The sequence below is a fragment of the Arvicola amphibius genome, chromosome 9, assembly GCF_903992535.2.
Source record: "Arvicola amphibius chromosome 9, mArvAmp1.2, whole genome shotgun sequence".
Lineage (NCBI taxonomy): Eukaryota > Metazoa > Chordata > Mammalia > Rodentia > Cricetidae > Arvicola > Arvicola amphibius.
In genome coordinates, this window is record NC_052055.2 from 123,498,388 (window position 1) to 123,522,827 (window position 24,440).

General features: G+C 47.3%; 1 protein-coding gene across 1 annotated transcript; it reads right to left on the reverse strand.

Moving 5' to 3' along the window:
- Nucleotides 1–6,303: 6,303 nt before the first annotated feature.
- Nucleotides 6,304–22,408, reverse strand: Btnl2 (butyrophilin like 2). Its single transcript, XM_038344002.1, has 9 exons — nt 22,196–22,408; nt 20,797–20,880; nt 17,828–18,175; nt 15,118–15,399; nt 13,198–13,218; nt 12,142–12,489; nt 10,167–10,445; nt 9,393–9,488; nt 6,304–6,701 (listed from the first exon to the last, which is right to left on the reverse strand). The coding sequence occupies exons 2-9, from the start codon at nt 20,873–20,875 to the stop codon at nt 6,634–6,636; spliced, it is 1,521 nt and encodes a 506-aa protein (XP_038199930.1). The 5' UTR covers nt 20,876–20,880; nt 22,196–22,408; the 3' UTR covers nt 6,304–6,633.
- Between the last annotated feature and the right edge of the window lie 2,032 nt (nt 22,409–24,440).

Consider the following 24,440-nt stretch of genomic DNA (forward strand, 5'->3'; position numbering starts at 1 on the left):
GTACTCAAAAGGTCACGCCCTAACCTGGTCCAGTCTCTTAAAGGTCATTGGCTGATGGAGGTTCCCCAGCACATCAGATCCCATGGAACTGTAGTTACAGGCAGTTGTGAGCTTCCTGATGTGGGTGCTGGGAATTGAACTCTGGTCTCCTGGAGGGGTATGTGCCTTTAGCCCCTGGGCCATCCCTTCAGCCTAATTATGACTTGCTTGAGTCTTTCTGTCATTGTGAGCAGGAACATAGTTGTTCTGGAATTCACAGGCTTGAAGGACAGCAAGCTTTTCCCTCCTTGCCCACGACAAGGGAGTGAGATGGAAGGTCCCAGCTGTCCATGATGTGTAACTCCAGCTGGTGAGGCGGATTTAATCAATGTCCATGGAGGAAATTTGGGTGAATGAGAATCAGAAAGTTGAAATGTATTCACATCTTTTCAATTCTTTTTTTCTTAATGAATGAGAGAACTGACCAGGAGATGACAATGTATCAAAGCATCAGATAAATTCATGTGTGTCGAGCAGACATTATGGTAGAACTTGCTAGCACATGGCTAAATGGGTGTGTTATAGGCACCCTTGCTTCCCATAGGTTAATTTAGATAATTTCAAAAAAATGAGGATAAGGATTACCATTCAAACCACTGTCAAATGAGGAAATAGAGGCATCCAAGCAGTTCTATAGATCACCCCAAAATCCTAAGCATCAGCAATAATATCAGATTAACTGAAGCCATCAAGTTTGAAGATTCCAAGACACGTCACTAACTGGAACTCATATGGTTTAGAAAGAATTCGGTTGCTTCAGTTCTTGGCTGCACCTCATAACCATGTGAGTATTACTGTTCTATGTCAGTGTTGAAGTTCTCTTTTCTAATCTTATTTTACCTTTGGTTTTGAAACTCTGGTAGTTTCCTGGGAGGAACCGTCTTGCCTCCAGTTTTCTGAACCCCTTAAATTAATGTCCACCTAAGGCTTCCTCCCAGACCCTCAAACTCCTGAAGCATCTCGAGCATGGCTTACAGAGAGCCCTGCAGATATCCAGGAGAAGGCGAGCTGGGAGGCAGGGCAGGATTAGCCTGTCTGGCTCCCTCTCTGAGGTAGTGAGAATTTAGACAATGTGAGCTTCACATGAGCCTCTCCTAGATGATGGGCAAGAGGTGAGAGGAACATATTGCCATGGTGGGTGCACACAAGCGTGCTCTCCTGCTGTGTGCCCCGTCATGGGTGTCAAGGATGGAGCTGGGATGGTATCGATCCAGTTTCTCCCAGCTCCTCAGAGGCCGTGTGGGTGTATCTGGATGGGATGGGCATCCAGTAAACTTCAAATGGAGGGGGGCGATACTGAAGGATTACACTTCTGGGGGAAGGCAAGCAGCCGTGCAAGCGTTTCTTCAGAAAAGGCGATGACTCTGAGGATGCCACTGTTAGGAATTTTTCCTAGCACAAGCTCTCTGGCTACACAAAAATCCCAATCAAACCAAATCACAAGCCGAATTAAAAAATATCCAGGTTTGATGGGATTCCTGCGCTCTCGGGTGGCCCTGAGGGGGAACCAGGAGGCTGCAAACACGACCACAGGGGGGAGGGGTGGGGGGTGTGGTGGTGGTGGTGGTGGTGGTGGTGGTGTGTGTGTGTGTGTGTGGGGGGGGTGACCACGTGTTTCTCCTTTGGGAACTATCTTAAATACCCTGTAGGAGTGGTCCTGACCTCTCTGGTCAGGACATGGCATGCTGGGATTTGGAGTCCAGACTAATACAACTCTCAGGCCCGGGGTCTGGGGGTTATGCTCCCAACTTAACAGCCACCATCAGCCAAAGATGATAGTGAGTAGCTGAGCCTGAAGCGTTTTAGAGAAGAGGTAAGCGTCCTGCTGAGTTTTGCAAACACAGGGTTATTTAACGTTGCAGATCACAGAAATTCAGAATAGAAACTCAAGACAGGAACATGGAGGTAGGAACTGAAGCTGGGGCCACAAAGGAATGGGAGAAATAACTGCTTCCTGGCTTACTCCCCACGGCTTACTCTTGTTTTTTATACAACTCAGGACCACCTGCCCAGGGATGGCATCACCCACAATGGGCTGGGTCCTCCCACGTCAATCATTAACCAAGAAAATGCCCCACAGACTGACTGCTGTTCAGTCTGGAGGCAGAAAATGGGAGACAGACCACCAAAGTCTATGAAACCAGAAACAAACTTTATTGGGGGGAAAGAGAATTACCATGGGCACAAATTTTATCAGCTAGCTGAGACCACAGCCAGAGTTCAGGCTTCTGAAATTGTGGCACTGGGGGTGTGTTTGGGCCCCTTTTTATAGCAAGAAGTAAGCATTAGGTACAGACAATGGAATTTTTTTTTTACAATTTTGAGGTTAGTTTAGAGACATATTGCATTTTACAATGTTCACTTACAAGATTTCTGCTCAATGGTGTTTATAAAAATCCTGTAGCTTTATTGACATAGCTTATGGTGTTCACAGCTCTTTCTAGCACAACCGGTTTCCCTGCAGAGATTTTGTAACAATGTGAAACCGAAAGTCACATGGAGCAACTTATTAAAGGTTAACCTTTGTCCACAGCAATTGTGGGCTGTAAGGGGCAGGAGGGCTATGGGTAAAAGTTAACCCTTGGCTGCTGACAAAGCTGCTGTCAGTCCTCATTTCTCTAAGTTTATAATTTTATATTCCTATATCCCCGCACCCTTCAACTACAGAACAGTCTGATGGAGGTGTTTTTTTTCTCAGCTGAGGTTCCCTTTTCCCAGATGACCTTAATTTTTGTCAAGACAGAAAAACAATACAAAACATAAAACAAACAAACAAACAAATCAGCATCTGTTACAGAAAAAGAGATAGATTTGTTTGGAGATGGCCAATATCTTGGATGCTGGATTTGACTTGATAAATTGATGCATTCATAATGCTGTACTTTGAAACTGAACCAGGGTTTAAGGGGTTTTTGTTTGTTTGTTTGTTTGCTCATTTTGTTTTCTTTTGAGTCAGGATTTCTCTATGTAGTTGGCTGTGCTGGAACTCACTCTGTAGACCAGGCTGGATTTGAACTCAGAGATTCCCCTGCCTCAGCCTCCCAAGGGTTGGGATTAAAGGCATAGGCCGTCATTGTTTGATCCATACCAGTTTTTTAAAAAGACAAATGGACTGCCCCTCTCACTTGAGGTCAGCCTCATCTTCAATTAATGCTGCCTGACATGGTTCATTTTTTCCATCTTTTTTTCCCATTAATCTCTACTGAAGAATTTTACTTTTATGAGACAAGGCCTCCTAAGCCCTGGAACTTGTTATATAGATCAAGCTGATCTTGAACTCACAGAGATTTGCCTGACTAAAGGTCTGCACCACCACACCCAGTCCTTCACTGAATTTTTTAAATGAAAAGGGGATGGGATAACCATTTCGATGTACAAAAATACTGATGGCATAGGTTAGCAAAATATTTCTTTTAATTTTTTTTGCAAATATTTTAAGTATGGAAAAGAACAGAAGATTGTTTTAAAGGAAAAATACATAATAGTCAAATGTATTTGCAGTGCCGTCAAGGTCTAAACATGCCTGGAACATAACATAAATCAAAGAGAAATATACAATTTATAAGATAAAGTCATCTTCCTTTTAAAAACAATGTTTTTATTAATCTATGAGAATTTCAAATGATGCATCTTGATCATATCCACTCCCCTTCCCCGACTCCTCCTAGATCTACCGTGATCTCCTTACTCATTGCGTTCTCTCTTCCCCCAGACCCAACTACACTGTAGTGTGGTCAATAAACCAAGGACCACACTGTTAAAGAGCACCGGTTCTCCTTCTCCCGGCAGCTATCAAATCCTGTAGATGGAGATCCTCGGCTCTACACAAAGTCCCACCCCCTCCTCTGTGCTCTTTACCTATCTTCTTTATTGCATATTTAATAGGAGGACATCAAGTCCACCCGATGGTGAAGGAGTGCACATCTCAGGAAGGGTTCAGAGGTCTCCGACAATCTCAGAGCTCCTCTTGATTATCACAACACTTGTCACGATCTTTCTCAGGTGACCGAGCGCAGAGTACATGGCCAAGTCTGACCTTTAGAAGCAGTTGGCGGATTGTATAATAGCTTATCTTGGGCTCACTTAGCCTGGTTGGTTAGTTATATATTCACGCTTGTCTTCCATCTGCTCTCTGGGCATCCCTTCTTGCTCTTTTCTATGACCACGCATGTGTTCTTGCTCTTTTCTATGGCCACGCATGCGTTCTTGCTCTTTTCTATGGCCACGCATGCGTTCTTGCTTCTACTTTGGACTCCCATGGCTGTGTCCTTCCAGGAGGCCGAAGTCTACTTAGAGTTGGTTTTTGCTTCTTCTGCTTGGATCTGTTCCACTTCACTTAGGACCAAGTTCAATCAAGCACGTATTCATTTCCATATTCCCCAGAGTGTGTGGCAGCGCTCCTCGGGCAACTCTGGGAAGACTGATTGTGCCACGGAGGGTTTGCTGTTGTCCAGAACTTTGTCCTCCTTAACTGGCCATGGCATGGTGGCAAATATTACTGGAGGGATTATAATTTTTAGCTAAAAAAAAGAGGCAGAAAAGTTTCATGATGGTTCCTCCATCTAAGAAATGGGGGAGTGACCCTAGGAGAGCTTATATGACATTTAAAGACAAACTCATAGGCACTCTTAAAATCAGCACGTCTGTTATTTGGGGGATGCTGGGTCCTTCCTGCATCCTGGCATTGCTGTTTTTATGTGGGTGTTTGTCGATGGAAGTTTCTGTCTCACCTGGTTTTGCAGCCAGCCATTCAGTCCTAAATAAGCACACAGAGGCTTATATTAATTATAAACTGCCCGACCTGTTGCTCAGACTTCTTACTAATTAGCTCTTACAACCTAAATGAACCCATAATTCTTATCTATGTTTAGCCACGTGACTTGGTGCCCTTTCTCAGTGAGGCATTCTCATCTTTCTCTGTGGCTGACTTGCGACTGCGTCTCTGCCTTTCCTCTTCCCAGAATTCTCCTAGTCTGCTGGCCCCATCGATACTTCCTGCCTGGCTACTGGCTAATCAGCGCTTTATTAAACCAATATAAGTGACAAATCTTTACAGTGTACAAGAGCATTGTCCCACAGCAGGTCCTGGTTGCGTGGGTCCACGAGCAGGACCCCACTTGTAAGGACAAGGAGATGAGGTGTGACAGGAAGAGAAAAGGAACAGATTGTGGATAAGCAATGAAAGCCACCAGGACTCTTGTGGACCCACGCAGCTGCTTTTATTGTTCACGTAATCTTCACTAGAGGATTAGAAAAGCAAATCTAGAGAAGAATTACAAAGACAGCGTGACATTTTGAATGAAAAGGCCACAGCTCATATGCTTGAGTGCTTAGTCCCCAATGGGTGGAACTGTTTAGGAGGATTAGGAGGCTTGGCCTTGTGGGAGCAAGTGTGTCCCTGTCGTGGCTGGGGCCTTGAGGAGTCAAAAGTACAAGCCACTCCCAGTTAGCCTTCTCTGCGTCATCCTTGTGGATCAGATGTAAGCTCTGAGCTGCTGCCCCAGCGCCATGCCTGCCCGTCTGTCTGTCTGTCTGCATGCTCCCTCCAGCCACGATGGTCATGGTTACCCTCTGGAACCATGAGCCCCAGATGAAAACTTTCTTTTATAAGTTACCTTGGTCATGGTGTCTCTTTGCAGCAATACATCAGTGACCAAGACAGATTGTTTAAGAAGTCGCTATAGGAAACCCTGTTTTAAGCAGGGAAATATCATGTTCTTTGGCACACCAAATACATGGCATATTTAGGTATAAGATACCTTATGAGGGATTTAAATATTAGCATTGTTTTCTGATTCCTTTCGGTTGCCCTTCCATGACCCAGCTGCAGACACATTTGGATAGAGACCACATGGCAGGCTTTAGTCTAATATTTTATTTATTTTATTTGTACAGATGTTTTGCCTGCCTGTGTGTCTGTCCACCAGGTGTGTGCCTGCTGCCCTCAGAGGCTAGACAAGGACATCAGATCCCCTGGAGCTGGAGTTACAGACAGTTGTGAGCTGCCATATGCGTGCTGGGAATCAAACTCAGGTCCTCTGCAAGAACAGTCAGTGCTCTTAACCGCTGAGCTACTTCTCCAGCCCGTGCTCTGATTTGTAGTGTAGGTGCCGGGTCTTCTGTGACTGTGACTCACAGTCAGGTCCTTCATCTCATGGAAAAAGAAAAGAAGCCCTCTCCTCCCACCTGCAGGTGAAGGGCTTTGTCCCTCTGGAGCTTCTGGATTGGACATTTCTAGAAAAACCACCCAGGTCTCAGACAAGTGGCATTTCTCTCCAGATCTAGGTTTTCCTTCTTATATCCTCCTGACGGGTCCAGAAGGTGATGGCATAAAACGGCTGTGCACAGGTGAGGGATGGTCCCCAGCCTGAGGGAAAGCAGAAGGGCGCAAAGGGAGGGAAGATGCCATCACTGTGCCAAGATGATGATGTGCTGACTCTGGTAGAGGTGTCCCTCACTGTGAACAACAGGAATGGGTCCTGCTCCATGAAGAACCCTTTGGACAGCAGCAGGTGAAGCTCATTGAAGGGAAAGATGGGATATTCAGAAAGTGGGATGCACAAGGCTTGCATTTTTTTAAATCAGAGTCTCTTGTCAGAGGGAAGTCCTTGTGTGGCTTCCATCATTCTTGAGATGTTGCTGATTGTTGTGGTGTTTCTGGTCTGGAAGGAAACACAGGAGAGGAGGAGATTACAGAATGCCATGGGCAAAGATAGAGAAAGGAGAGGTTAACACTGGAGCAGACAGAGCAGTGTCCGAGGGCTTCCAGCTGTGTGTAGGAGTGAGATGAATACTAACAAACCATGGAGCCCAGAAGCCTTACAGAAAATTACACAGTAGCTGGAGACCTTGGGAGAGGGGAGAAGGAGAGGGGAGGAGCACGGAGGAGAGCAGAGAAAAATGTACAGCTCAATAAAAGTCAATAAAAAGAAATACAATTAAAAAAGAAACAAAAAAGAAAATTACACAGTAGGATTCAGCATAGAGAAAAATGACGGGGTGTGAAAAAACAACCACATAATTTTTAATTAAGATATGTTTGTGAGGGGGCTGGAGAGATGGCTCAGTGGTTAAGAGCACTGCCTGCTCTTCCAAAGGTCCTGAGTTCAATTCCCAGCAACCACATGGTGGCTCACAACCATCTGTAATGAGGTCTGGTGCCCTCTTCTGGCCTGCAGACATACAGACAGAATATTGTATACATAATAAATAAATATTAAAAAAGATGTTTGTGGATCTAGATAATAGAAGAGGCAAGTCAATGAATAATGATGTAAACTAGAAATAAATGTGAGCCTTCTGCCCTGAAAAATGATTTTGGCTTTGCTGCTATAGAAATAGTAGGAAGAGCTTGGGGAGCTCTCCTTTCTGTGTCTTATGGTGGAAGGGGCCATCCTGTCCATGCTGTGGACTTGGGGAGCTCCCCTCTCTGTCTTATGGTGGAAGGGGCCATCCTGTCCATGCTGTGGACTTGGGGAGCTCCCCTCTCTGTCTTATGGTGGAAGGGGCCATCCTGCCCATGCTGTGCACTTGGGGAGCTCCCCTCTCTGCCTTATGGTGGAAGAGGCCATCCAGTCCATGCTGTGCACTTGGGGAGCTCCCCTCTCTCTCCTTATGGTGGAAGAGGACATCCTGACCATGCTGTGCACTTGAGGTCTTACACGCGTTCTTCCTGGCGCAAAGGAAGTCATTGTGTCAGCAAGGTGTCCCCCTCCTCCCAATCTAACAGCATGACTGGGCTCCTGCCATTGTTGTCAATGCTATGCCTTAATCTCCTCCTGTTGATTTTTTGGTGAGAGGGGTCCCCCATCAAACATAGCTAAGTAAGACCAAATGCTTGACACCAGCAGTGAACACATTGTTAGTCACCGACACTCATGGTCTGGGGTGTGAGGACATGGTCTAAGGCCTAGGCATGCAGGAACATGGGATGGGAGGGACCAACAAGGGCCTCAGGAGGCAGCTCTGTGGGACTGGAAGGTGAGATGCCCCTGGTTTACAAGAAAGTTATGTGACTGTTTTGAGTAATTTGTCGGCTAACAGAGAGACAGAACCCCAGAAGCTGAGGACCAGATAGGGTTTAGTTCACCTGACTGAAGGAATTAGCAGATCAGAGCTTTCCTGCTTAGCACTGGGGGTGGGATAACGGGTGAGAGCAGGGGATTATGGTTGGGTATTGGCAAGGCAGTGCAAGAAGCCTGAGGCTGAACAACTCTACTAGAACTGGAGGTACAGACACTTGTGAGCTGCCATGTAGCTGCTGGGTCCTCTGCAAGAGCAGCTAGTGCTCTAAACCCCTGAGGCATTTCTCTGGCCCGGAGTAGTTAGTGCACAGTGACGAGCTCCATTGTGGCATTTTCTCACACAGATGAAACTATACTTTGTTGTCTTTATTCTTTCCCACTGCCGTTTTTTGTCCCCCTCTTCCAATTTTTTAATTTTTTTTCATTATTTTATGTCTATGAATGTTTTGCCTGCATGTATGTCTGTGAGCCACAGCATGTCTGGTGCCTGCAGAAGCCAAATAAAAAGGCATCATTGCCTTGGAACTGGAGTTACAAATGGTTGTGAACCACCACATGGGTGCTTGGAGCTGATCTCATGTCCTCTGCAAGAGCAGCCAGTGCTCTTAACTTCCAAGCAATCTCTCTGGCTCTTTCCTAACCTCTTTCTGGTTCCTTTTCTCTCCCTCTGTGCTGAAGATGACATCATTATCACTATGAGGTCATATATGACTGAGAGAGTGAAGTCACCAAGATCCCAACTACCAGAGCAGGTATGCAAATCCAGATCCAACTACCAGAGCAGGTATGCACATCCAGATCCAACTACCAGAGCAGGTATGCAAATCCAGATCCAACTACCAGACTAGGTATGCAAATCCAGATCCAACTACCAGAGCAGGTAGGCAAATCCAGATCCAACTACCAGAGCAGGTAGGCAAATCCAGATCCAACTACCAGAGCAGGTAGGCAAATCCAGATCCAACTACCAGAGCAGGTAGGCAAATCCAGATCCAACTACCAGAGCAGGTATGCAAATCCAGATCCAACTACCAGAGCAGGTATGCAAAGCCAGATCCAACTACCAGAGCAGGTATGCAAAGCCAGATCCAACTACAAGAGCAAATCCAGATCCAACTACCAGACTAGGTATGCAAATCCAGATCCAAGGGAGCCCCAAATTTGACTGAGCCATCTCTATAGCCCCCAAATCCTTGTGTTTTAACCCCATTGCTGTTGTATCTGTGAGCTCCAAGCTCACTCATCACTGAGCCTTGATGACATGAACGTAAGCCAGGGACTCTTGCGACCCATCCGTTAGTACCTGCCCAGCCCCAGTCACCCACTTACCTTTCCTAGGGCGCTTCACCTTCAACAGGTCAATAGCCATGGCAAGAGGCAGCACCAGAACAGGCAGGGCCATCCATAACAAAGCTATCTTGGAGTCTGAAATGCAAACCCCAGTAAGTCATGAGACTAGGAAAACATGAAGGTGGCTCTTTCAGAGGTGCAGCCTGATGACTGGGTCTCTCCTGTCTCACAGAAGCCAAGAGAAGCAGGCAAATTTAGTTTTGGTGCCCCCCCTCCCACCGCCCCATTTTCCTTCTCTTTTTCCAGTTACATCTCTACATCGCAGGATCAGTGGAGGAACTATCGTGACACAACATAAAGTCTCCCAGGCTGTAACTACAAGGATTTTTGAGGAGAATCAATTTCTAGTGCAGAAAATATCTGAGAGAGAGAGAGAGAGAGAGACTCAGAGGAATGTTGTTCTTAGGTGACCTGAGGACAAACTTTGCAAATGACATAGATTTATTTTTTAAAAACTTGTTAAAAAATCTACCCTACAAGAGAGAAGAAAAAATAGGAGGAAGAAAAAGAAGACAAAGGAAGAAAATTGGAGGAGGAAGAGGAGGAGGAAGAGAAGGAGGGGCAGCAGCAGGTTGAGTGTGGGGCGTACACTTGTAAGCCCAGCACTTGTGGTGTGGAGGCAGGAGGCAGAAGTCCCAGACCAGCCTGCGCACACCAATCCTTCCCTCAAACAAAACACACAGAGCCCTATGAGTCAGTCTCAATAATCTGACACTTAGTTCCCACGCCAGAGGATGGCATGCAGACACCAACCTGAGAGGGAAAACCATGCAGCTTTCCCCTCGCCCCAAGGGAGGCTGATGGAGCAGGTCATATTCACCACTGAGCCGTTTGTGACCAGCAGAAGCGTCTCCACCTGGAACAGCCCCTGGCTCCCTTGATGAAAGGCCTCGGAAAACGATGGTACAGCCCTTCCGCCTCTGTCCCTCCACTGCACCTGGGGCCGTGGGAACCACCCATCAGATGTACATCTCAGCTGCAAGCCGCCATCCTTCAGGACCTCCTGGGTGATCCGCGGGGTGGAGCCCACTGCTGGGGACAGAGACCAAAGAGGCAGAGGTCAGCAACTTCCCTGAGGGAGGGAGGGGAGGGGAGAGCGGCTTGGGGAGGTTAGCAGAGCTCAGGGCCAGTGGCCCCCTCTGGGAGCTGGGACTGGCTACAAGGCTTCTTGCTCTGTTTTCCTATTTTCAATTCCGAAGTCTTCTGGGAGGAATGACTTAGGAAGTAAGAAGATAAAATGTAACCTGGACTCCCATCTCTTTCCTCCTTGTCCTGACAACAAAGTGACTTTGATCAGACAGGAGACACACTGACGGGCGTGGAAGAAACTAGTTAGGAGACGTTTCTCAAAGCAGAGACAGAAAGCGATGCAGAAGTCCTCCAGGCATTCCACACCCCTGCTCACTCATTTAGACTGGGATTCGGAGATAGAAATATGAAGGGTAGCCAGGATTTGAGCCTATGTCCTCAACGGCATTTGCTGGCCTTGGATTGCTGGTTCTGGGGTGGCTTTTGTCTGCCGTCCTTTGAGAACACTAAGACTCAGTCTTTACCAGTTCTGTGTAGGTGGCAGATCTAGCTGAGTCTTCAAATTACTACACTTCCTGAAAATTGTGTAGTTCCCAGAATCTCAGTAGCACTGAAATAATGTCTTATATAAAATTATGGGGAATATTTTCAGATTTCCTGGAACCTATGGCTGCTTTATGGAGGTGCTTGAGAGCCCTGCTTTCCTGATTATTCTATACTTAAAATTTCAAACCACAGAAAATGCCTTGTACCGCCAATCCAGCTGAGAACTCATGGTGGTGAAGCTTGTTATTTTGCTAAATGAACGTAGTATCAGACTGTTCTCCAAATTCTTTATCTCTGTACCCATAGATTATTAGCACTGCTCTCAGACCTCATCAGAGAAGTTTCTTTGGGCAACGGATGATCGTTAAGACAGAAGCTCACAACTGTCAAAGTGCGGAGAAGGAGTGTCAGTGGGGTGCTCAGCCACAAACGGGACCTCTGTATCCCTCCCTTGCCACCCTGCCGCCCATGGCTAAGCGACCATCATGGAAAGTTGAGAAAGAAAAGTCATATGAGTCAGAGGTTCAGGGTGGGTACTATACTGAAACTGTCTGAAAATGACAGGAACTCTGTGCTCAGGCAGGGACTCTTTGTAGCCTACACAAGACCTGCAAGCAATCAGCCTTCCAGCAGGGAAGAGGGAGGAGATCACAAACCCCACCCCCAGCTGAGGAGCTGTGGACAGTAGAATCTTCAGGGGAGGGGCGAGTCAGTTCTCTTTGTGGCTTTGGCTCCTGGTAGGCTGACCACACCCCAGGGGATGGCTCCACGCCCATGAGTATAGACAGGATTAACTGGAGTTGATGGGTTATTAAATTTAAGAAAAAAAAAAGAGGATAGGAAGTTGGGGGGTAAAGAAGGGAGGGTGGATCTTGGAAGAGTTAGGTGGAGGGACTTGGGGATGGATATGATCAAAATACGTGGTTTGAAATTCTCAGAGAAATAGTAAAAAAATATTGATTTAAAAACTTCAAATCAGCGTGCCTGAAGTTGTGGTCTTGAAGGATCTATGGCAGTGACTGCATTGAAAGTTCAATATAAACTTGAAAATGAATGAGCATGGTGAATATTTGGGGGGCAGAAATATCTCCCGTATCTAGCCTATGTCACGGTGTTAAGCTCGAGAAGCCCAAGAGCTGCCTGGAATCCTTACCCATCACCTGCACATCCACACGGGCCTCCTGGTAGACACCGTCTTTTCCAAAAAGGCACCGGTACCTCCCATCATCTGAAGTTCGGGCATCGTGTATCCGCAGGGTCAGCTTTCCCTCGTGGACGGCATCTCTCATCACCGCAGTCCTCCCCCTGTATTCTGCCATCTGCTCTCCCGCCGCGTGGGCCCCGCCCACATGCACGTGGACTGCGGGGTAGTAGTGGGACCGGACCCACCTCACCTCCATGCTCTGAGCGTCAGCTTCAGGTGACAGGTGACACGTTATTTCTATGTTCTCTCCGACTCGGACAAGGATGGGCTGGGAAGGTCCAATCACCCTTGAGGAAGCTGTTAAATGAACCAGCGCGGAGAAGTAACTCCACCAATACGGACACCTCCTGCGAGGTTCAGAACCTGCAAGCGCCCCGCGGGAGGTCTGAGGCTCAGGGTCACCCTTGGAGGAGGGTGGGACTCGTGGTCTCAGGACGCCGGAGGTCCTCGCGTAAGGAAGAGCCTGGCTAGCCTGAAGACAACACTAGTTAAAGCTTAGGCTGCGCGCCAATAAGGGAACGATTTTACCGCTAAAGCGTTCAGCATAAAATGAATGCTCCATCACACGCCATCACTGCCGATCTGGCTGACTTTGTGCACCGAGTCAGTCGATGCCTAAAAGTTTTAAACTATAAGATGTATCTACTGCTTCTTAAATCCTAAGATTGTTGTGCGATTAAATGAAGGGTCTTTGCTGACCATGTAGTGTGAGCAGAGATTCGGAGAGGTGAGGGTGCCGGAAACCACACCACCCTTTGTTCAGGGGCTAAAAGTGAGCGCCAGGTGGGTGCCATAACAGAAAATGAAGAAGCCCTTTCCTATGCCAATGTCTGAAGGAGGCTGCGGAGGTCTGGGCCTGCCATTCCCTTCCCATGCCAACTTAACCAGCAGCGGGAGAGCCCTGCTTCCCTTTCTCAGGGGTGGGAGTGGGGATCAGGATTGTCCTGGCTGCTTCCCATGCCTTGCCCTCCTCCACGGAGGGGTGTGCACGAGGGTCTCACTCACCCAGCTCTGTCTGGAGTTTCTCTGGAGAAGGAAGAAGAAAAACAACTTAAGGGATTTTGTCTAAAGGAAAGGAAAGAAACTATCTTCAGAAATAAAGGTAAGCTTTACGTTTTATTTAAGAACTCAATTTATTTAAAAAATACGAAAAGCAGAAAAATAATTCTTCCCCACGAATCATCTGGTGACACGGATCTTACTTTTTTCCCAATAAAAAGCTGTCAGTTCTATCACCATCAATTCAGTTTGCTTTGGCTGATATTAAGTGCTGGTAAAAAATACATACTATTTTTATAAATGGATACTAAGTATGAAATAGATGACCACAAACAAGTATCACTTAGAATTCCAAACTGGGACTGTATAGCACTAATTTAACACCAACACAACATTTACTATTAACTTTTTGATGCATCTTCTTACATCACAATACATCCAGAGTGTCCTAAGAGTCTCCGTTCAATTAAAGGTATTTAAAAACAATACTTGTCACAGAATAGTGATGTCTAACTGAGCATGTCAGCTCACCCTACAGTTACATAGTAACAGCCCCTGAGAGGCTCAGCCAAGAGGATTGCTGTGGGTTTGAGGCCAGGCTGGATTACAGAGTGAGACTCTGAAAAGAAAAACAGAAGCCTGTTTCAGACAGCAAACAGGCAGGCAGGCAGGCAGGCAGGCAGGCAGGCAGGCAGGCAGGCAGGCAGGCAGGCAGGCAGATAGATAGACAGGTGGATACATAGACAAAAGACAGGTAGATGGTAGATATTTAGAAATATAGGTGAATTATATATCATGATTGATGCACAATTAATAAAAACTCAGAGACTGAAATTGGGGTTCAACCTGAAGATTCAAAAAGCAAATCAGCCAATCACTGACTCTTACCTCTACCTCAGTCTGAAAATGGTGATCCTGCCTCCAGGAATCTCAGAATGGGACTGAAACTGAGAGCTGTCTCCTCTCGTTTCATAATCCTTTCTAGGGCTTGGATTAAAGATGTGCACCATAGGGAATAAAGTCACGCACCACCCGGTGTCTGTGACAACTGGTGTGGCCCCTGGGATTAAAGGTGCGCGTCATTGCTGCCTGGTCTGCAAGGCTGGCCACTGGGGCTGTTTTTCTTTCCTGATCCCCAGGCATGCTTTATTTAATAAAATACAAGTGGAATGCCGCTCCAGATGAATTATAGATGGATGATAGGTCATGATAGATTGATAGATGACGGCGATTGGCAGACAGACATGTGATAGCTCGGTGGTGGAGTAGATACATGAATGATAGATAAATGATGGGTAATTGGCAAATGGTTGGCAGATGGATATATGATAGGTAGATGATTGACTGATTAGATAGGTAGATAAGACAGGCAGGCAATAGATGATACTGGATTCTCAATAGATCTTTATCATTGAGCATGAGGATTTTTCTGGGCTCCCAAAGTTATTTGGTGCTTCTCTCCATCCCTGCTCTAACTGCTAACAACTTAGGCAACAAACCTCACCACTACCGTATTGTGTGTTTTGATTGTTCTTGTTACTGTTTATTGACATAAATAATTAAGAAGCTGTTAGAGAAACCATCTCATACTGACTAAGCACGTGATTGGTTACGGGGGGGGGAGTAACTGGTATAGCACAGGAAAGTGTGTCAGTTGGAGGAATATTTTTATTATATTTCCAGTTGGATAACTATTCTTATTCTATTTCCAACGTATTGAACACCTGGGAGGAAAAATCAGCACTGAAGTAAAACACAGAACTTGAAAATGCCTGAAATCCTATGAACTGCCACCTAATCAAAATGTACAGTATGCTTTTTATGAAAATGTTTATGAATTTTAACATATTATTTAAAGAAAATATGCATTACTGCCGAGCAGCCTCCCTCCCCCAACCTTTCATGATGTCCAAGCGGACCACTGACCTGGCAGGGCAATGGCGGCCTCCTTGGCCTCTTCGAGGCAACGGTTGTAGATGAAGCAGGAATAGGTCTCTGAAGTATCATTCCTGACCACTAGTGTGTCCTCCACATAGAACAGCCCATCTTCACCCAGCACGTGGTTCTGAGAGAAACTCAACAACTCTTCTCCCCAGGTGGCCTCCCAATAGACCTCAGGCTCAGGGAACCAGCCCTGGGACGTGCACACAAGCTGGATCCCTCCTTCTCCAGCTCCTTCCATGTGGATGGTTGGAGAAGATCCTAGGGCTGGAGAGAGAGAGAGAGAGAGAGAGAGAGAGAGAGAGATCTTTTCAGTCTAGAGCCCAAAGAGGGCACCAAGATCCCGAGTCTGTCACTGGGAGGAGGTGGGAGCCCAGGACCCAGAAGCAGACAGCGTTACCAGGGTTTCTTCCCACTCAGCTGAGTTCTGTTTTTTTTTTTTTTTTTAAATTTGTTCCCCAGACTGTGTCTTTAAACTGACCACACTTTTCTTCAGAATCAGATGGTAAAAATGGAGCGGAGACAAACATGACAGATTCGTGGTGCTGTGAAGACGTGGTGTGTGATTTATTTACAACAACTTCTGTGCCCCCAGCTTTTCTATTTCCTCTCTCACTGTCTCTGTACTAGGTGTCTTGGCTGCCATTTTTGGATGATATCTGGACTCTAATTTAAATGAAATATTTATTATTAAATTCAGACATCATGTTCATGGGCTATTTTCATTTCTTCTGTGGGCAGCTGCAATTTTGGCATGTAGTAAAATGCACAAGAAGTTACTGTACCTTAACATATTTTTTCAGTGGGGAAATCTAACTAATTTGTATAAGTCATGAAGTGCCTTCTTTAACATCAGAACCATTCACGTCTCTGGCTGAACGAATAAATGAATAAGCCTTTCCTTTCACCCAGAGAAAACTCCTGACTTAACTCTAAATGTCCCTGAGTGTGACATGAATCAGTGTCCAGCTCCAATTGCATCTCAGAAATACACAGATTCTCACATTCATTTTGAATCAATTGAACACAGTAATGGGAACGATTGCAGCCATGAGTGTCAAGGGAAAAAGGCTAAGTGTGGCAGTTTCTCAAAAGAACTAAAGGCAGACCTGATGTGTAACCTCATTGTCCCTCTTCCGGGAAATCACCCAAGGGTTCTATGGCTGTCCTCACTCACTGCAGAACCCTTCCCAAAGCCCAAGCCCTACGACCAGCCTGGATGTCCATCCACAGAGGAGTGGGCAGAGAAAATGGGAGGTGAGTGCACAGTGGTGTTTTGTTAAATTTTACTTTATGTGCGTGGGTATTTTGCCTGCATGTGCATCTGTGCATCACGTGTGTGCCTGGTGCGTGTGGGGCCCAGAGACGGCATTGGATGCCCGGGAACTGGAGTTACAAGAGGTTGTGAATTGCTGTGTGGGTGCCAGGAATCAAACCTGGGTCCTCTGGAAGAGCAGCGAATGCTCCTAACTGCGGAACCCTCACTCCAGCTCCACAGTGCTGTTTATTCACCCCAGAAGGATTGAACTAAGTTAGCCAAGGGAAGTGGATGGACCTGGAGACCATCATATTAAGCAGAAGGAGATTATGAGATAAGAGAAGGAGACAGGAGAGGGCAATGATCAAAGTCCGTGATAAACTTGAATGAAAGTGTCAAGAGACTCATCAGTTTGCACAAGGAATACATGCTAATGGATTTTTTTTTTCAAGACAGGGTTTCTCTGTGGCTTTGGAGCCTGTCCTGGAACTAGCTCTTGTAGACCAGGCTGGCCTCAAACTCACAGAGATCCGCCTGCCTCTGCCTCCCAAGTGCTGGGATTAAAGGTGTGTGCCACCACTGCCTGACTGCTAATGGATTTTTAAGAGGTGGTAGTAGCAAGGAAAGAAGCTGCACTGGCCAGAGAGGTGAGTGTCCCCAGAGAATCCTTCCCCTGGAGAAGCCACCGGGTTTGCCTGACTTCCCCCTCAGCATGTGAAGTGGTTGTGATAGCGTGGGCAAGATCTGTGTAAGCTCAAGCCAGGCAGAATCCCAGCATAGATGGGGAGTGGGCATGAATCCCACCACTAGCAAGAAGTTATTGGCCACTGATAGCTACTGGGAGGAGGACCAGTTTTCTTTAGGGGCACAGTTTCTGGGAGGCTGAGCAAGCTCTGTAGATGGCCACACACCAGAGTATATGGATGGACACACACACTGTACTGGATGAGGGGAGGGAGAGGAGAGGAGGTGTACAGCGAAGAAAGGGGGTGGAGTCTGGGAGGAGTTGGGGAGGGGAAGAAGATGATCAAAATACACTGTATGAAGTTCTCGAAGGATTAATAAAAATGCAGAAGAGGTCTGGGGAGATGGTCCAGTGGTTTAGAGCACTGACTGCTCTCTGGAGGACCTGGCTTTGATTCCCAGCACCCACATGGGGCCTCACAATCACCTCTAACTCCAGTTCTGGGATATCTGACCCTCCTCTGGCCTCCATGGGCACTGAGCACACACAGAGTGCACAGACACACACAGGCAAAACACACAAACACATAAAGTAAAAACAAATAATTCTTTTTTAAAAATAAGAAAAAACAATTGTGTGTGTGTGTGTGTGTGTGTGTGTGTGTGTGTGTGCGTGTGTGGTTGAAAGGAGATTTTTCAGTAAGGTGAGTAGTTACCCCTATTGTGCCCCGGGACCCCTGTGCAGATACTCACCCGCCACTCGGAGCAGCACGCTTGCCTCCTTCCAGTTGTCCCCTTCCTGGAAGCGGCACCAGTATTGCCCATCGTCACCTGGCTGGATCTGGTGGATCTTCAGGGCCACACTTCCCTCGTGAGTGCCGTCGTCTGTCCACTCCGCCCTGCCTCTGTATTCCTCCATCTGTTGCCCCGCCACCTCGGCTCCGTCCCGGTGCACAGTCACAGGTGTGTCGGGGTCAGAGCGGTACCACCGCACCTCCATGTGCGCCGCTGTCCTCTTGGGGAGGAGCTGGCATGTTAGCAGGGCATCTTCCCCGACTTTGGCCAGGATGGGAAGGGCAGGCCCCACTACTCTGAAGTCATCTACAGGACAGTGGAAAGGAAAACAGCTAGAGGACCGGGATGCAAGCTTTGAGTAGCCAAGGTGCTGCTGGGATTTGGTACCAGGAGGCACCAGGGATTTTATGTCAGTGTTTCAGTGAATCTGAGCATGGACATTTGTACATTTTCTGGTTGAAAAAAATAACTGTATGTATCCTAAAGTTTAAAAATTTGATCCTATGCCTGTTCTTTCCCAGTCTGGCTGGTGTTGGTGAGGTCCCATTAGCTCAGGTAAGCTGTTTCAGTGGGTGAACCCATCATGGTCTTGACCTCTTTGTTCATATTCTCATTCCTCCCACTCTTCACCTGGACTTTGGGAGCTCAGTCCAGTGCTCTGATGTGGGTCTCTGCCTCTGTTTCCCTCAGTTGCTGGATGAAGGTCCTATGGTGATATTTAAGATAGTCATCAGTCTGGCTACAGGGCAAGGCAAGTTCAGGCCCTATTCTTATTGGGTGGGTACCATACTCAGCCTAGATATGGTAGGGAGGGCCTTGGACCTTCTCCAAAGCAATGTTCTTTACCCTTTCGGAGGAGTGAATGGGGGAGGTGTGGAAGGAAGGAAGTGGAGGGAATGGGAGGAGAAGAGGGAATGGAAACTTGGATTGGTATGTATAATGACAAGAGATAGTTTGTTTTCTTTTTTAAAAAAATAAAAAATAAAATAAAAATAAAAATCTGAGCATGAGTACATCACCAGCCTTGTGGTTTGGAAGCAATTCCACGGCTAAGGAGCCTTTGAGACCTGGGACTTTTTAAAAGTATTTTATTTTTAATTATGCGCCTTTGTGTGGGCACACACACCTGTGTGCAGACCAGATGAGAGCATCAGCCCCCTGGGAGCCGGGGTTACAAGTGGCGGTGAGCCATGTGCCGTAGGTACTGGGAACTGAACTCAGGCCTCTGGCAGAGCATCTAGCGCTCACAACAACAGAGCCACCTCTTCTCTCCTGAGACTTTTTCACTCTTAAGCCACCCAACTTGAAGGTAGGAACAGTGACGACACCTCTGGGTTTCACTCCCAAATAAATTAGTATGTGAGTTAATGTTTCTACAGGGAACTTTATCTTGATTCTATAGTCATTTTGAGTTTAGGTAAATCAAGGATGCCACCAGGTCCTGCAGCCTTGCAGGGCCACTCATCCCAGGGAGGGAACTGACTTGCTTGTTTCCTTCCAAAAGTCGAGGAAGTGGCAAAAGTGGGTTTCACAGAGGTGGGTTAGAGGCATGGTTTGCCTAGAAAGTTCAAGTCTTCTGGTCAAATTTTAAGTTATCTTCCTTGACATCTGAATATCATAGAGATGTTTGATAATCCTCTATGCTGCTGGCCTAGGGTCTCTATTGCTGCGATGAAATACCATGACCGAAAAGCAGGTTGTGAAGGCTCACACTTCAGCATTGCTGCTCATCACTGAAGGAAGATAGGACAGGAACCCAAACACAGCAGGAACCTGGAGGCAGGAGCTGGTGCAGAGGCCACGGAGGGAAGCTGCTTACTGGCTTGTTCTCCATGATTTGCTCAGCCTGCCTTTTTTTTTCTTTTGTTTTGTTTTTGAGATAGGGTTTCCCTGTGTAACAACCCTAGTTGTCCTGGAACTAGCTCTTGTAGACCATGCTGGCCTTGAACTCACAGAGATCTGCCTGCCTTTGCCTCTCAAGTGCTGGGATTAAAGACTTGTACCACCAAGTCTTTTTTTTAGAACCCAGGACCAGCAACCCAGGGACAGCACCACCCACCATGGACTGGGCCCTCTCCCATGGATCACTAAATGAGAAAATGCTTTACAGCTGGATCTCATCCAAGCGTTTCCTCTACTGAGGGTCCTTCCTTTGATGACTCTAGTTTGTGTCAAGTTGACATACAAAACCAGTCAGCACAGTTGCTATGCTGAAGAATTTCAAGCATTGTTTGTATACCGGGTTCTTCTGCAGTCCCAGTAAGACAAATCAGGAGTTCAAGGTCATCTTGGCTACCAGCCGCAGGAGGTGAATTAGAGGCCAGCCTGGGCTGTGTGAGCCCTCTCTAGGCAGAGGGAGGAGCTGGGAAGCTTAGCAGAGAAAGATGCTTGCAGCCTAGCCTGAAGAACCGAGTTCAAGTCCCAGGGTCCACATGGTGGAAGAAGAGAACCAGCAATTTGTCTTCTGACTTACGCACACAAGCAGCGCCATGCACATGAGCCCCGTCCCACATAAATGTAACATTAAAAGCTAAATAAAAGTAGTTATAAGAATAAATTTATTTAATTCAGATTTAAGATGAAATAAATAGATACTGCTCAAAAATGCTCTCCAGAACTTAGAGATCTTGTGTCATCCGCTGGTGGGATTTACACGTGACATCCTTACCCACAGGGTTAAAAGAGTGAGACGAAAACTGCGCATGCTCCAACTGCCGAGTCAAGCGCACTTCCAGGTGACTCTCATTGCCATCTAAAGTTGTTACCCGCGCCCAAGAGATGAGCAACTGAGTAAGAGCTTTCCAGAGCCGGGGTTGGAAAGCCCAGCGCGAGCCCTGGACCTCTACACCCCGAGTTACTGCACCATCTGGTTGGGTTGTGCATCTTAGATCCGCAGGGCGTGCCAGCAAGGGAGGAAGGGACCCTACCTGGGTGCTTCACAGTCAGCAGAAGGAAGAGCAAAGAGGCAGCCACACCGGGCAGACTGTAGCCTGGGTAATCCACCATCCTCCCTGGAGCAAACACAGGAAAGAGTGCGGCTGTGATACCCAGCATGTCCTGCAATTTCCGCCCTGCTTGCTGTGGCTTGTTTGCTTGTCCCGCCAACTCGACACAAGCTAGTGCAGCCGTTCTCAACCTTTCTAAAGCTGTGACCCTTCAATACAGCTCCCCATGTGGTGACCCCAACCATAGCATTGTTCTCTAGTGGCTGCTTCATAACTGTAATTTTGGTAGTTATGAATCATACTGTAAATATCTGTGTTTTCCGATGGTCTTAGGCTACCCCTGGGAAAGGTTCATTTGACCCTCAAAGGAGTCGCCACCCACAGGTTGAGAAATGCTGAGCTAGAAGAGGGACCCTCAGTGGAGGAGCTGCCTCCTTCTGATTAGCCGGTGGGCAAGTCTTAAGGTGTTTTCTTGGTTAATGATTGATGATGGTGGCCCAGCCCACTGTGGGAGGTGCCGCCTCTGGACAGCCAAACTGAGCAAGCCATAGGGGGCCAGCCAGTAAGCAGTGTTGCCTCATGGTCTCTGCTTCAACGCCTGCCTCCAGGTTCTTGCTTGAGTTCCTGCCTTGACTCCCCTCATAGTAGATGGTAAACTGTAAGAGTAACCCTTTCCTCCCCAGGTTGCTTTTGGTCTTGATGTTTATCGCAGCAACAGAAAGCAAGGGAGGACAGTGTCCAATGGTGATGCTTTTTTAATAAACAACCAACACCAAACCCGTCACTGTCAAACCAGTGTCTGTCTCTAGTCTGTGTGCTTATTGATCGCAGCTGACCCCCTGCCTCACAGCTGACCGCTCCCTGTGAGGCGCATCTGTAGTTACTCCTGAGGCTCCACCCCCTGACATCTCACATAGTGCAGGCTGGCTGGCTTCTAACTTGTTGTGTAGCCAGGGATGGCCCTTTATGTTTTGTGAGTATTGAGATCAAAATTCCATGCACCCGGAGGCAATACTGAAGGCAGGAAGATGTCCAGCTTGAGGCCAACCTGAGCTGGAGGAAGTTTCCTGGTTGAAATGAAAAGCAGTCCCCAGCTAGAGACAAAAGCATTAAAAAGAGACTCAGCCTGGTGTGGTGGCTCTCTATCATCCCAGCACTCAGAAGGCTGAGGCAGGAGGATTGCCCTGAGTTGGAAGTCAGTAAGGGCTATAGCGTGAGAGCCTGCTTCAGAACACCACTCTCTGAAAACCGTGCAGTGGAGATCAACAGGAAGTGAGAGCCATCGCCAGCTGTTACACAGGCCTCACTTCCTCATTTCAGTAAGGTTCTCCAAATCCCGAGCCCCGCCCATCCTTCACTAGAGACTCTGCAAGCCACTCACCTGTCTCTCTCTCCTTTGGGGGAAACCGAGGCTCTTGCGTTGTGTTGCCTTTCTCACCCAGTGTCCCTCATCCACACGGCAGGTGTCTAAAGACGGGTGAAGTCAGGACTCGCTGGCTGGAGATGCAACCGCGGAGCAGACACAGGAAGCGGAGGCATCTTTGGGTTGGGTGAAGGGAGACATGAATGCTGCCAGCCTGGAGGCAGAGCCCAATCCTCAAGGTTCACTCTGAAAGGAGACTCCTGTCAGAAGAGCACCCTCACCTCCGCCCATCGCAATACACCCAAAAGCGAAACTCAGAGGCCGGGTGGACTTTGGCTGGGCTCTCTCTGATTTCGCTAGACTTCTAGGCACAGGTGTAGCGTTGGCACCTACCTTGTCAGAGTGCCAGCGCTCAGGCTGGACCCTGCTCCACACCCTGTCCAGCAGGTAGGACCTGGCGCCTGGTAGTGCCCCATATCACAGCTACCTTTGTCCTGCCTGCGAGGTTGCTGAACATCTATAGTTTTCTACATAGGGCCAGGCTCCCCTCGGAACACAGTCTGTGGTCCTGCAGGGTTGGGAGCATGACCGTCTATTTATATTCAATATTATCCCTACTGAAGAGAAAACTAGATCTTAGTCCCACTAAAGAAAACTGAGGGGGTGACGTTCCTTCCCCGAGACCAGAGCATCAGGCCAAGATGCTCTGTGTGTCTTGGTTGCTTTTTTTTAAATCTCTTTTGCTAGAAAACAAAAAGCTTTTAACCAAGAAATTATAAGGTTCCTGACGCAGTGTGTAGGAGGCTGCTGGGCACCCCGTTGTGTGCTCTTCTTCCCACATCCCTTCCTTGGGGCTCCCCTGAATTCTTCCATGCTAGTGAGGGGTCTCTAGATCCACTCTCAAGAGCAGGTAGAGCAGTGTTTAGCTTCTTTGGAAGAATTCTCTTTATTGTAACTGTGTAGCGGCAGAAGCATGCAAAACACTATGGTTGAGTTCGAGCTGAGTGTCTTGATTCCTTCTCTCTCAGGATGCTCTGCCAATCCTGCTCCGTCTAGCACACAGCTGCTGCTCTTGGTGCACAGAGGCCCCGCAGGGCAGCATGGGAGGAGCTAATGAGGACACAGAGCCATTTCTCCACCAGAGCAGAAGGGATGTGCCCTGTTTGTAATCGTTAGTTTTGTTTTCTTTCTTTCTTTCTTTCTTTCTTTCTTTCTTTCTTTCTTTCTTTCTTTCTTTCTTTCTTTTGTGTGTTCTTTTTGATACAGCATTTGGATGTCCCAGAACTCACTCTGTAGCCCAGAGATCTGCCTGCTTCTGACTTCTGAGTGTTGGGATTAAAGGTGTGTGCCGCCACCACCTGACTTTGTAATGGTCAGGTCAGTTTTAATTGTCAGCTTGACCCACATAGAATCTCCTGTGAAGGGACTCTCCATGAAGGATTGCATATATAGGGTTGGTCTGTGGGCAAATCTGTGAGGAAGTATCTTAGTCAGGTTAGTAGAGGCGGGAAGACTCAGTCCTGAATGCTGGAGGCACCATTTCATGCACTGGGTCCTGAGCTGCATAGGAGTGAAGAGGCAAGTGGAGCTGAGCAGGCATTTTACAAGAGCAGAGCAGCCATGACATCACAGGAGCGGAGCAGCCATGACACCACAGGAGCAGAGCAGCCATGACATCACAGGAGCGGAGCAGCCATGACATCACAGGAGCGGAGCAGCCATGACATCACAGGAGCAGGGCAACCACGACAGCCCAGGAATTTGCAGCCAATCCAGTTTTCTGAGGAAAACCTTTTGGCAGAGATTTGCCACTTGAGGAAAGTAAAGAAAGCAGGGGCTGGGGACGGGGTAAGCACAAGGGAAGGAAGGGAGAGAGAAAAGAGAGAAGAAAGGAAGGAAGACATGGAGGTCAATCGGTCAGTGATATATGAAACTTTCAGACATTTAAGTTTCAGACTGGGCAGTTCTTAGCTCTGGCATCGTCTGTTTGTCTGCTACTGGCTCTTTGGACTGTTGGGTCCATCTCGGTCCTAAAATCCTAAAAAGTTCTGAGAAACCAGTTTCTCCGAATGTTGAATTTCTCACTTAAAACTTTAATTGACTTTCAACTTGACGTTAAGAGATTTTGCAAATATGAAATTATTGTTTTCAACTCACCAATTATTGTTTTCTGAAAAATGACAAAATTGATTTTGCTGCAGATACAAGCAAGGTGCCTCCAGAGCTGGGAGGACCATGGGGTGTGCCCCAATCCTTCAAACTC